The 12,356-nt window shown below is 38.5% G+C and overlaps 1 protein-coding gene across 3 annotated transcripts in view; it reads right to left on the bottom strand.

The window, feature by feature from the left end:
• Window positions 1-12,061, bottom strand: part of celf3a (cugbp, Elav-like family member 3a) — a 38,555-nt gene extending 26,494 nt beyond the window's left edge. For all 3 annotated transcript variants that reach the window (XR_001609675.1, XM_016277836.1, XM_016277835.1), the window contains exons 1-3: window positions 11,804-12,061; window positions 9,064-9,340; window positions 8,537-8,619 (exon numbers count right to left, since the gene is read on the bottom strand). Coding sequence is in view for 2 of the 3 variants with exons in the window: in XM_016277836.1 (XP_016133322.1) it covers window positions 8,537-8,619; window positions 9,064-9,208 (228 nt within the window). In the remaining variant the exon portion in view is untranslated. The remainder of the gene's footprint in view (window positions 1-8,536; window positions 8,620-9,063; window positions 9,341-11,803) is intronic.
• Between the last annotated feature and the right edge of the window lie 295 nt (window positions 12,062-12,356).

Here is a 12,356-nt window from a genome sequence, read left to right as displayed (position 1 = left end):
CAAGTGGATGAGGAAAGCAATGGATTTCAACACTCTTTTCATAAAGTAAATAATGCATGTTTGTTTGCTAGTCTTTATAGATTAGATGGAGTTGGTTCTCAGTTTGTAAAAATGAACAGTCACACTTTATTTTAAGGTCCAATTCTCGCTATTAACAAACCATTAACTATGACTTTTGCCTCAATAAACTCCTTATTTGCTGCTTATTAATAGTTAGTAAGGTAGTTGTTAAGTTTAGGTATTGGGTAGGATTAGGGATGTACAATATGGTCATGTAGAATAAATGCTTTACAAGTACTAATAAACAGCCAATATGTTACTAATAGGCATGCTAATAAGCAACTAGTTAATAGTGAGACTCGGTCCCTATACTAAAGTGTGTACTTTTTGTTGTGTACTTTTAAATGGAAATCTAAGGGACAACCATTCATTTCTGTGGTAATTGTCAATACGTATTTGACACACAATATTCTTAAAGAGTGAATATTCTTCATTTGTAACACAACTTGCCTGGTAAAAACAGGTATAGATTATTATTTATGTTTTAAAAAATCATCATGGGCACTTCAAATTGAAAATTCGATACGGCCTTATTACTCATAAGGAAATCTGCAAATGCCATATTCATCATTTAGTGCCTTTATGGGTTTTCATGAGCAACAATATTGATCTGGGACACATTCAGAAGGAAGACATATTACCACCTGCAAATAAGCTCTTAAAATTGCATGATTTGTTGCAGACGACAAAACCAACCAAATCAAGAGAGGAAGTAGGACGGACCCAAGAGGATCTGTTGTTCGTGACTTTATTATAACGAATGTCTGAGCATCTGAACACTACCAAAAACGTAAACAGGATGAAAGGCGCAGCTAATATTTGCAGCCAAAAGTAGAAAATGGCCATTAGCTAGTTTATGTTGTCTCTCAATGGTGTGAAAAAATCTGCTGTGCACAGTGGATAGATGTCCGTCAGATTAAGTTCTGCTCTCATGGAGTGTGTAATCATCAAAGGCCACACACACACGCGCGCACACACACACTCATGCTAGCAGATGTCTGTCTTTAAGCTCGTGGATGTCCGCCGCCTCCCCTTTCAACAGTGGCCCCTCCCCCACCACCACCCATGGCTCATTATGTCAAATTTTCTTTCATTTCCCCCTTCCCCCAATTCACCCCCATCTTTCCCCCCTTTTCACATATCTGTCCAATTTCTCTTTAATTAGACCTATTTTCACCTCTCTCCCTCTTTTGCGCTCTCGAACCCTGTAACCCTTCAATTCATCCGAACAATGGACTCATCCTGTCTGGATGTGAGTATAGACACTGACACTAAGTCAAATATACTTAATCTCGCAACTCTAGAAAGGAAACATACGAGCGCACGCAATTTCGCATTTGACGCGTCGGTTCGTGATAGTCTGATATGACCGCTCGTCTTTTATTTGTGTAAAAAGTACTCGTATGAATTTGCATATGCTTTCTCACACATAATCCACTTGGATTTTTAATCGAAGTACATTTCGTACATGTACAATTTCATAGGAACACATTAGTTAAATGTGAAATGTAGTGCACTGTGACACATATTTTAAGGTATCCAACCACCAATCTTATCTTATTTGACTTTCCGGGTGCACTAAACATACTACGACGGAAATCAGAATGAGCACATTGTACTAAACTACAAACAAACATCCAGACATTCGCTCTCACACACTCCATCCCCCTCTCTGATAACACCTGCCCTCCCCTCCCCCACAACAAAGGCACAACAGACGCTCTTTTAAACACGCGTTCAACAACTTGTCCCAAACACGAAAATGCCAAAATGTGTGCGCACACACATCATAGATAGATGTTTAACTGCCATTTTGCTATCAATAACCAATGGAAGCACTAGCTCGATAGAGATCGGGTGTAATTTGATGCTTTGAATCAAAATTATAATAGTAAAAACAACATTAATAGTGCAAACATAAGCTATCTGGTCTGTCCTGTTGATCGACTACGTCTTGCTTTCTTGTCACGATTTTTATGGCTGAGGCAGGAGTAAGAGTAAAGCTGTTTCTGAAACAGCAAATAAAACAACTTAAACCACAAAAAACCTCAATGTGAAAGCTGATATTTATCTTAACTGAAGTTGAGTCACATTTTACCATAAATCGCCAACACAACAACTGTGTTTCAAATTCATCCCGTATTTTAGCCCTGTAGTTCACTAGCTACTGTTTGAGAGAAGGCCAAAGGGAATACGATTTGAGATGTGGCCAATGAGTGAATAGAGGACACGGGAGATCGAGGGTATGTATGTGAATGCTGTGCCGGATTTAAAAGCACAAACGAATGCGTGCACGACTGAAGTGTCTTGGACGACGCCCGGCGCTTTGTTGTGGGGCCATGTGATAAACCGAGTTAAGCAAACACATTGGGATGGCAACAATAGGCCGAGAGTGAGAGATAGGAGAGTTGGGGAAAGATAAGAGGGGGAGGACGAAGAGAGCATGGGATTGAAAACCAGAAAGAGGACTCTCCTCCTCTGTCTACAATCACTGCGTGCCTCTCACCTGAAATTAAACATAAGGCCAGGTGTACGTCTTGCTTTCTTGTCACGATTTTTATGGCTGAGGCAGGAGTAAGAGTAAAGCTGTTTCTGAAACAGCAAATAAAACAACTTAAACCACAAAAAACCTCAATGTGAAAGCTGATATTTATCTTAACTGAAGTTGAGTCACATTTTACCATAAATCGCCAACACAACAACTGTGTTTCAAATTCATCCCGTATTTTAGCCCTGTAGTTCACTAGCTACTGTTTGAGAGAAGGCCAAAGGGAATACGATTTGAGATGTGGCCAATGAGTGAATAGAGGACACGGGAGATCGAGGGTATGTATGTGAATGCTGTGCCGGATTTAAAAGCACAAACGAATGCGTGCACGACTGAAGTGTCTTGGACGACGCCCGGCGCTTTGTTGTGGGGCCATGTGATAAACCGAGTTAAGCAAACACGTTGGGATGGCAACAATAGGCCGAGAGTGAGAGATAGGAGAGTTGGGGAAAGATAAGAGGGGGAGGACGAAGAGAGCATGGGATTGAAAACCAGAAAGAGGACTTCAGGTCTCCATTCTCCTCCTCTGTCTACAATCACTGCGTGCCTCTCACCTGAAATTAAACATAAGGCCAGGTGCCACTCCAGCCATGCCATCTGTTCAACCCCTCCTCCCTCGTCTTCCTTTACCTCTCCATTCAATTCACTGCTCGCAGTTGATCTTTTATTCAGTTTCAACCTTAGCCAAATTAGAATATTAGACTTTTAGTTTTTGTCAGTTATTTTTTCCTCATCCAAACAAACAATACAATCTAAAAATGCATGAAATATGACTTTTACAAAACCCAAACACATTTGAATGTTTCGAATCTTATTTCATCAGCAGAACACAAAAGGTGTTTTGAAGAATGTTTTAAGCATTTTTGTCGATTCAATGAAAGAGTGTTGTAAAATTAACTAAAACTACAACTAAAACTAAAGCTATTACAGGTCAGATTTGTTAATTGAAATAAAGTAAATCAAATTAAAAATAAAATTAAATTAATTGAAAGAAATGGTAACTAACCTTGGTAACTAACGAAATTAAAAACCTAAAAAATTAAAGCTTAATATAAACATTTAAAATAAAAATGACAAGCACATAACAAAATGACTAAAACAAACAGAAAAAATTAAAATAAAATGTAAATAAAAATGTTAACAAATACTACAATAAATAATAGTAAAATAACACTAATGATAGTCGACGGAATCCAAAACAGCATTGGTTCTCATTAACTTTCAAAAAACCTTCAAAATATCTTTTGTGTTTTTGCAGAAGAAAGAACGTCAAACAAGTTTGGAATGACATGAGAGTGTGTAAATGATTGCAGAACTGTCATTTTTTTGGGTGAACTATCCTTTTTCTTACCACATTTGAACAAGCGCTTATGTTTTCACCACTCGCAAAATGACAATGCACAAACTGAAAAATCTGAAAAACAAATCTGAATTGGGAGTAGTCTGAACAAAGCCTGAGAGAGAAAAAAATAAATGGTGGGAAATGAAGGTTCCAAGCCAATTTCTGTCTTATCTTATCTGTCTTTCTCCCCTCATCGTGGTTACAATTCCTATCTCACCCGCACACGCACTCTAAACACACATCACGCAGCGTTGCTGGAGCGATTCGCTATGATTGACAGCCTGGGGGAGGAGCCTGCTCTGAATGGCAGGTGCCATGAGCTGGTAATAATGCCACACAGCTGGGCTATCTGCGTGTGTGTGAAAAAAGAAAGAAAGAGAGAGACCAACCCCATCACAACCCATGGCTCATTATGTCAAATTTTCTTTCATTTCCCCCTTCCCCCAATTCACCCCCATCTTTCCCCCCTTTTCACATATCTGTCCAATTTCTCTTTAATTAGACCTATTTTCACCTCTCTCCCTCTTTTGCGCTCTCGAACCCTGTAACCCTTCAATTCATCCGAACAATGGACTCATCCTGTCTGGATGTGAGTATAGACACTGACACTAAGTCAAATATACTTAATCTCGCAACTCTAGAAAGGAAACATACGAGCGCACGCAATTTCGCATTTGACGCGTCGGTTCGTGATAGTCTGATATGACCGCTCGTCTTTTATTTGTGTAAAAAGTACTCGTATGAATTTGCATATGCTTTCTCACACATAATCCACTTGGATTTTTAATCGAAGTACATTTCGTACATGTACAATTTCATAGGAACACATTAGTTAAATGTGAAATGTAGTGCACTGTGACACATATTTTAAGGTATCCAACCACCAATCTTATCTTATTTGACTTTCCGGGTGCACTAAACATACTACGACGGAAATCAGAATGAGCACATTGTACTAAACTACAAACAAACATCCAGACATTCGCTCTCACACACTCCATCCCCCTCTCTGATAACACCTGCCCTCCCCTCCCCCACAACAAAGGCACAACAGACGCTCTTTTAAACACGCATTCAACAACTTGTCCCAAACACGAAAATGCCAAAATGTGTGCGCACACACATCATAGATAGATGTTTAACTGCCATTTTGCTATCAATAACCAATGGAAGCACTAGCTCGATAGAGATCGGGTGTAATTTGATGCTTTGAATCAAAATTATAATAGTAAAAACAACATTAATAGTGCAAACATAAGCTATCTGGTCTGTCCTGTTGATCGACTACGTCTTGCTTTCTTGTCACGATTTTTATGGCTGAGGCAGGAGTAAGAGTAAAGCTGTTTCTGAAACAGCAAATAAAACAACTTAAACCACAAAAAACCTCAATGTGAAAGCTGATATTTATCTTAACTGAAGTTGAGTCACATTTTACCATAAATCGCCAACACAACAACTGTGTTTCAAATTCATCCCGTATTTTAGCCCTGTAGTTCACTAGCTACTGTTTGAGAGAAGGCCAAAGGGAATACGATTTGAGATGTGGCCAATGAGTGAATAGAGGACACGGGAGATCGAGGGTATGTATGTGAATGCTGTGCCGGATTTAAAAGCACAAACGAATGCGTGCACGACTGAAGTGTCTTGGACGACGCCCGGCGCTTTGTTGTGGGGCCATGTGATAAACCGAGTTAAGCAAACACGTTGGGATGGCAACAATAGGCCGAGAGTGAGAGATAGGAGAGTTGGGGAAAGATAAGAGGGGGAGGACGAAGAGAGCATGGGATTGAAAACCAGAAAGAGGACTTCAGGTCTCCATTCTCCTCCTCTGTCTACAATCACTGCGTGCCTCTCACCTGAAATTAAACATAAGGCCAGGTGCCACTCCAGCCATGCCATCTGTTCAACCCCTCCTCCCTCGTCTTCCTTTACCTCTCCATTCAATTCACTGCTCGCAGTTGATCTTTTATTCAGTTTCAACCTTAGCCAAATTAGAATATTAGACTTTTAGTTTTTGTCAGTTATTTTTTCCTCATCCAAACAAACAATACAGTCTAAAAATGCATGAAATATGACTTTTACAAAACCCAAACACATTTGAATGTTTCGAATCTTATTTCATCAGCAGAACACAAAAGGTGTTTTGAAGAATGTTTTAAGCATTTTTGTCGATTCAATGAAAGAGTGTTGTAAAATTAACTAAAACTACAACTAAAACTAAAGCTATTACAGGTCAGATTTGTTAATTGAAATAAAGTAAATCAAATTAAAAATAAAATTAAATTAATTGAAAGAAATGGTAACTAACCTTGGTAACTAACGAAATTAAAAACCTAAAAAATTAAAGCTTAATATAAACATTTAAAATAAAAATGACAAGCACATAACAAAATGACTAAAACAAACAGAAAAAATTAAAATAAAATGTAAATAAAAATGTTAACAAATACTACAATAAATAATAGTAAAATAACACTAATTATAGTCGACGGAATCCAAAACAGCATTGGTTCTCATTAACTTTCAAAAAACCTTCAAAATATCTTTTGTGTTTTTGCAGAAGAAAGAACGTCAAACAAGTTTGGAATGACATGAGAGTGTGTAAATGATTGCAGAACTGTCATTTTTTTGGGTGAACTATCCTTTTTCTTACCACATTTGAACAAGCGCTTATGTTTTCACCACTCGCAAAATGACAATGCACAAACTGAAAAATCTGAAAAACAAATCTGAATTGGGAGTAGTCTGAACAAAGCCTGAGAGAGAAAAAAATAAATGGTGGGAAATGAAGGTTCCAAGCCAATTTCTGTCTTATCTTATCTGTCTTTCTCCCCTCATCGTGGTTACAATTCCTATCTCACCCGCACACGCACTCTAAACACACATCACGCAGCGTTGCTGGAGCGATTCGCTATGATTGACAGCCTGGGGGAGGAGCCTGCTCTGAATGGCAGGTGCCATGAGCTGGTAATAATGCCACACAGCTGGGCTATCTGCGTGTGTGTGAAAAAAGAAAGAAAGAGAGAGACCAAGAAAGAGGAAGAGCGATTTCTCTCTAGGAGAGGGAGGGGGCTGTTGTTCTTAATAATGTGGTTCCCGTCATACCTCATGGGGGAGGTTTGAACACCGTCTTACCAGGCTTAGGTGAGGGGGTAGACTAATAGAAGGATAGAGGGATAGAGGAGGAGGAGAGAGGATTTAAAGCCAGGGAGGCCCGCTGATCTGCGCCTGGAGAGGTCGGCAAAGGTCAGACTACTGTCATGCTAATAATGGGATTTGTACTCACGAGCACACATGCGCATAACGTTACTCGCCATAAGGAAAAACAATCTAAACAGATGCTCACAAACACTGATTCCCTAAAACCAAGGCAGAACGAGGTTTACTTTGCTCACACTTTGATTTAATTTCATCACTTCTAACACTACTCAACCAGCTTTCGATGTTACGTGATGTGACATATGGAGCAATAAAGTCATATATCCCTTCATTAGCCTACGTCTGGTGGGACCACAGTTGGCTCAGAGTCTGTTCAGAAGCACCAGAAGCTTCTGTTTGGCCGCTCAGTCCACATTGTGTCTCATCTTTTACGACAAGCAGCTTCCTCTAGTGCAAATTAAACTCGCTTAAATAGAATTTGAGGGGAAGCAAAAGATTCCCTGTGGGTTTGCTTGCTCCAAGTCTAATCAACAGGGGGGGGAAAAAACATCATCACGCGAGCACTGAGCGTATGGTTGTATTAAAGGGATATTCCACCCAATAATGAAAATACAGTCATCTTTATTCACCCTAATGTCATTCCAAACCGGCATGACTTTGGCATTTCCGGCATGGAAAACAAAAGAAGATATTCTGAAGAATGTTCCAGCTTCTGTTCCCATTGTATGGACAAAAAAATACAATGGAAGTTAATGGGAACCAAAATTGTTTGGTTACCAACATACTTCAAAATATCTTTTTTGTGTTCAGCAGAAGACAGAAAGTCATAGAGGTTTGGAATGGCATAAATGAAGAAAAAATTTTCATTTTTTGGGAGGACTATGCCTTTAGTTCCTGCCTGTAAATCACAAAACAGACCATATGATCTCATCCTCGAGTTTTATACGTTGATGTCAAGTACATTCGAATCGCAACACCGCTCATAATGATCCCATACATCTGGCAAATCTGGAAAAAAGTAGGTAATTTACGCATGAAACCATAAAAAAGCATTAAAAAGATGAAGAGATTGGAGGTTTCTGAATTTACAGGTTGCCCGTCACGGCAGATGGCCTAACAGCTAATCAACGACTTCTGAGAGCGACACGAGCGCGGATGCCTTCAAGGATTGTGCCCTCCTACATACCTAATTAAAGTCTGTTCAGTCAACACAGATTTTCACAGATCCTGTCTCCTGAACCATATAATGTGTTGTTTCCACTTTTAGAAATGACTTCAAGTTCCTCAGCCTTGTTAGAAGAGCTTTATGATAAAAGATTTATCCTATATGTAGTCTGCTATATATAGGCAAATGGAAGTGTTTGTCTGACTTAAATAAATCTATTTTTTTATACAGCCCGTTCACTTTATTAACAGCGAAAACTCACCCCCGGCAATGTCTTCTGCTCGTGTAGTGCATTCTGGGCCTTCAAGGCTGACTCCTTCGCACAGTACGTCAAGAACGCACATCCTGAAGAAAGACCAAGAATACAACGTGGGATGTAAAAATAAAAATGTACCAGTCCTAGACAGACCATGAATAACAAGCAGTGTTTTGCGGACATAAAAGGATATGACAACTGTGACTCAGAAATGGAAAAACGTTGAACAATTTGTTTTCGCACCACAGATGCATTTTCTATGAATAGATTCGTTTATCTCGGGAAGCTAGACTTTTGGAACCCAACTCAAAGTGAAATGGGAGGAAATGAATGCTATTACAAACTAACGGTTAAAGTTTCTACACATTAAAACACAGTATACATCCCACTGTCAAAGAAGAAGACATAACTAGATGTACTAACACAGATGTTTCTCTTAAGATATGAAAAGGAAGCTCATCTAGCACCATTAGTCTCCCATCTCCCCTTGAGACTGTCCGTTCAATAGAGCCACGTCAATCTCATTTAATTACCTTTGTGCATTCCCGTGTACTTGTCCTTGATCACCGTAAGCTCATAGATCTTCCCAAACTGCTCAAAGATGGGCTTCAGGTCCTTCTCCTCCAGATTCCGTGGGATCTGGCCAATGAAGAGCTTGATGGCGTCGGCCTCCTTCATTAGGACAGTTTCCTAAGGGGACGGAGCGACAGCTGCACCCAGGGTTTCAGCACTGGAGAGCGGCTCAGCGGCGGGGGAAGAGTCGCGATGTTAAACACGAGTCCCGGTGGAAAGGTTTGAACCGTGACAGCTCTGAATAATTAAAAAAACAGATAACGCTAAAACCAAGACACTTAAAATCATCGCTAACACTTTATACTAACTTCCATTAACAAGATATATGTTTGTAAAAGGACATGTGGTGCTTGTAAGCAGCCAAAAAAAAAATTTGTGTTAAACTAGTAATTTGTTTTATAGCACAGTAGGCCAAACATTAACTGGAAGACCTTTTAAATAAAAAAAAATTTATGCTTTTGTTATGTATCTGTAAAATGTATATCGAAGAAAGTAACAAATAACGACAGTATTTAACCCTCTGGACCTCTTCGGTCACTTTTGACCTAAACATTTTCTGTTTTGAATTTTTTTTTAAATCACAGCTACATCGGAATGGTACGAAACTTGGTGATTTATGGCATTTGGAATGTGAACACAAAAAAATTGAGGGCATGATTCGAGCAGGCTAAGTGGTCGTTAAAAAAAAGACACACTCACTCAAACACACACTCACTTAACACACACCCTCAGACACATACACAAACATACACACTCAATTGAATTGGTATGGCTATAACCATATAGCCAAAATGAGTCAGAAAACTGCTAGTCTAAACTCCTAGAGGTTTGGCTGAAGTAATAATAATTCAAAAACTGATGCTTCAAATCAACATTTCAAACCAAACAAAAATCTAAACCTTTACAAAATTTGTCTAAATATATATCCAAACCCACAACTTAATAAAAATAAGTATTTTTGTCTAAAAACAATTAGAGAATTTTTAGGCCTTTTATATAGAGCTATATAGAAATCTATGGACTAAACCATGGAATTGCAGATGTTTTTCTTATTTTACTCCCACCAGATGGCACTAAGCATTCATTGAAAAGTAATATACAAATATATATTTTTTAAATGTGTATTATTTTCAATGTGCATCATAATTATTGCATAAATATTAGTCAGTGCCATGAAATTATCTCAAAATACAAAATACAAAATATTATTGAACAAAAATATATTACATTGATTTTACTGGGTGAAAAAAAAGGTTACATTTCAGGTGTCCGGTCACTTTTGACTGTGAAGACCACAAGTGTGACTCCCAAATGAGGAGCACCAGAGGGTTAAGTTTTGTTAATGTAAAATATGATAACGATTATGTGCTCGAGCTGTTGCTATGGTTACCTCCTCAAACTCAAATAATTTCTGTTCGTGAGCGTTTTAAAACCAGCTAAAACCTACTAAATTTGTTCTTAAATGTAAAACATTTTATTTTAAGGCCCTCAACCTCTTTTCTTTGACTTTCTGAACCCCCTTTGCCACCGAGAATCAAAATGATCTGTTCCGCAATCTGAAGGCATACTTAATTCGATGTAAGAAAGATAGACCAATCGCAATTCAATATGCAAATAAATACAAGAAAGACCTCCAATCGCCATTCAGCTTGCCAGAATCTCAATATCTTCTTCCAAGACGGCCAATTTTGAATGGCAAACAATTCTCACACAATGAAAGATCATATACATTTCTTTAAAAGTATAACGTTAACAGATAGCAGCCCTATATTAAAAATGATCTGCCAAACAAAGTTTGAATAGAGTCGTACGTTTAAATTGGAGCTGAATTAAATGCATAATATTATGGAGGATAATGAGGATTATAATAAAGTGCTGGCTTGCTGTTTGACATTTCAAAATCATACAATGCTTTGCACATTTGCAGTAGCTATATATATTCAAAAATGAACATTTTTAGCTATTTGAATATACACTAAAGATCTGTTTGAATGAATGCATTACATCATTTAAATATGAATAATTTAAGATACAATAAAGTGTCAATGAAAACACAATGCAATACGAGTGATCAGTCAATCTCTAATTTTAAGAGATTAAAATGCTATAGTACAACAAAGACACTGAGCTCTGGCAAGAGAGCATATTAAAAGTGAATGCAATAAAATGAAATGCATAAATATTGACGGATATCCCTATGGTTTCTTTGTTTAATCCACACTGGAGGCTCAGGCGTATGTGGCTCTTTGTCACGACACCAACTGCACATACGCACATACATGATAGAGAACAAAAACATGCAACTAGCCATGCAACTTCACGCCTTTAAATCAAAAGGGACTAAAAGAAGTTCATTCAAATATTACGAGCTCTCTGGTGTTTGAGCAAAGGCGAAATTCGCTCTCGTTTCCTTCCCTCTCTCTCTTTTGTTAATCCCAAGGGGATGTTTGTTTATTTGCTGTCTTTCTGCCTGGTTGTAGAACATGGTCTGATATTCTACGTGCACAGATAAAGAGAGCTGATGGAGAGCGGGTGGCTCGAACGCCAGCCAATGTACATTTAACTAAATCCGTGCATCTGTCACCCTTGAAAGGTCTTGGTTTTTGTCTCTCTGTGCCCTCTCAGATATCGCCTGTTGACTAGAATACATGCATGAATCAATACAAGTATAAATGCAAATAAAATGTACATTTCACTCACGTTTTAATGCAGAGGCTGTAAAGCGGGCGCACGGTAATGCTGTAGCCTATATTCACAGTGTTGACACTCCGTATAACCCGTAGCTTTTGACGTCGAAAGCCGGTGTCCCCCTCCTGTCCATCTCCCGTCCTCCCTCGGGGTGTGGAAACCGTGATGCTTACTCGGCTTAAGGGAGCGTCTACATTTTCCTCTCAGAGCGTAGCCGCAAAACCACTGGGTGCTGTCACATAGAAACAGCTGTCCCTTTCATATCACTGTAATACTATGGAGGTAAAAAGAAAATCTAGTCATGTTTTTCTCCTAATAACGCCTTTTTATCTCAATTTAGCATCTGCACAAAATATCATGCAAAATGTTTTGCAATTATTTTAGTTCTCATAATGCATAGCTCACATCTGACTCAAATGTGCCTCGAAATCTTGTAATAGCAACTTATATATATATATAAAAAAGGATACAATTTATTCTTAGATCATTTTATTATTCTCCCAACTACTGCAGATCATCACAGCTAAACTGAATAGAGTACAGTACTATAATTACGGTATGATTA

This window comes from Sinocyclocheilus grahami, unplaced genomic scaffold, assembly GCF_001515645.1.
Source record: "Sinocyclocheilus grahami isolate Dianchi unplaced genomic scaffold, SAMN03320097.WGS_v1.1 scaffold116.1, whole genome shotgun sequence".
NCBI lineage: Eukaryota > Metazoa > Chordata > Actinopteri > Cypriniformes > Cyprinidae > Sinocyclocheilus > Sinocyclocheilus grahami.
This window is presented reverse-complemented; position numbering and strand designations above follow the sequence as displayed.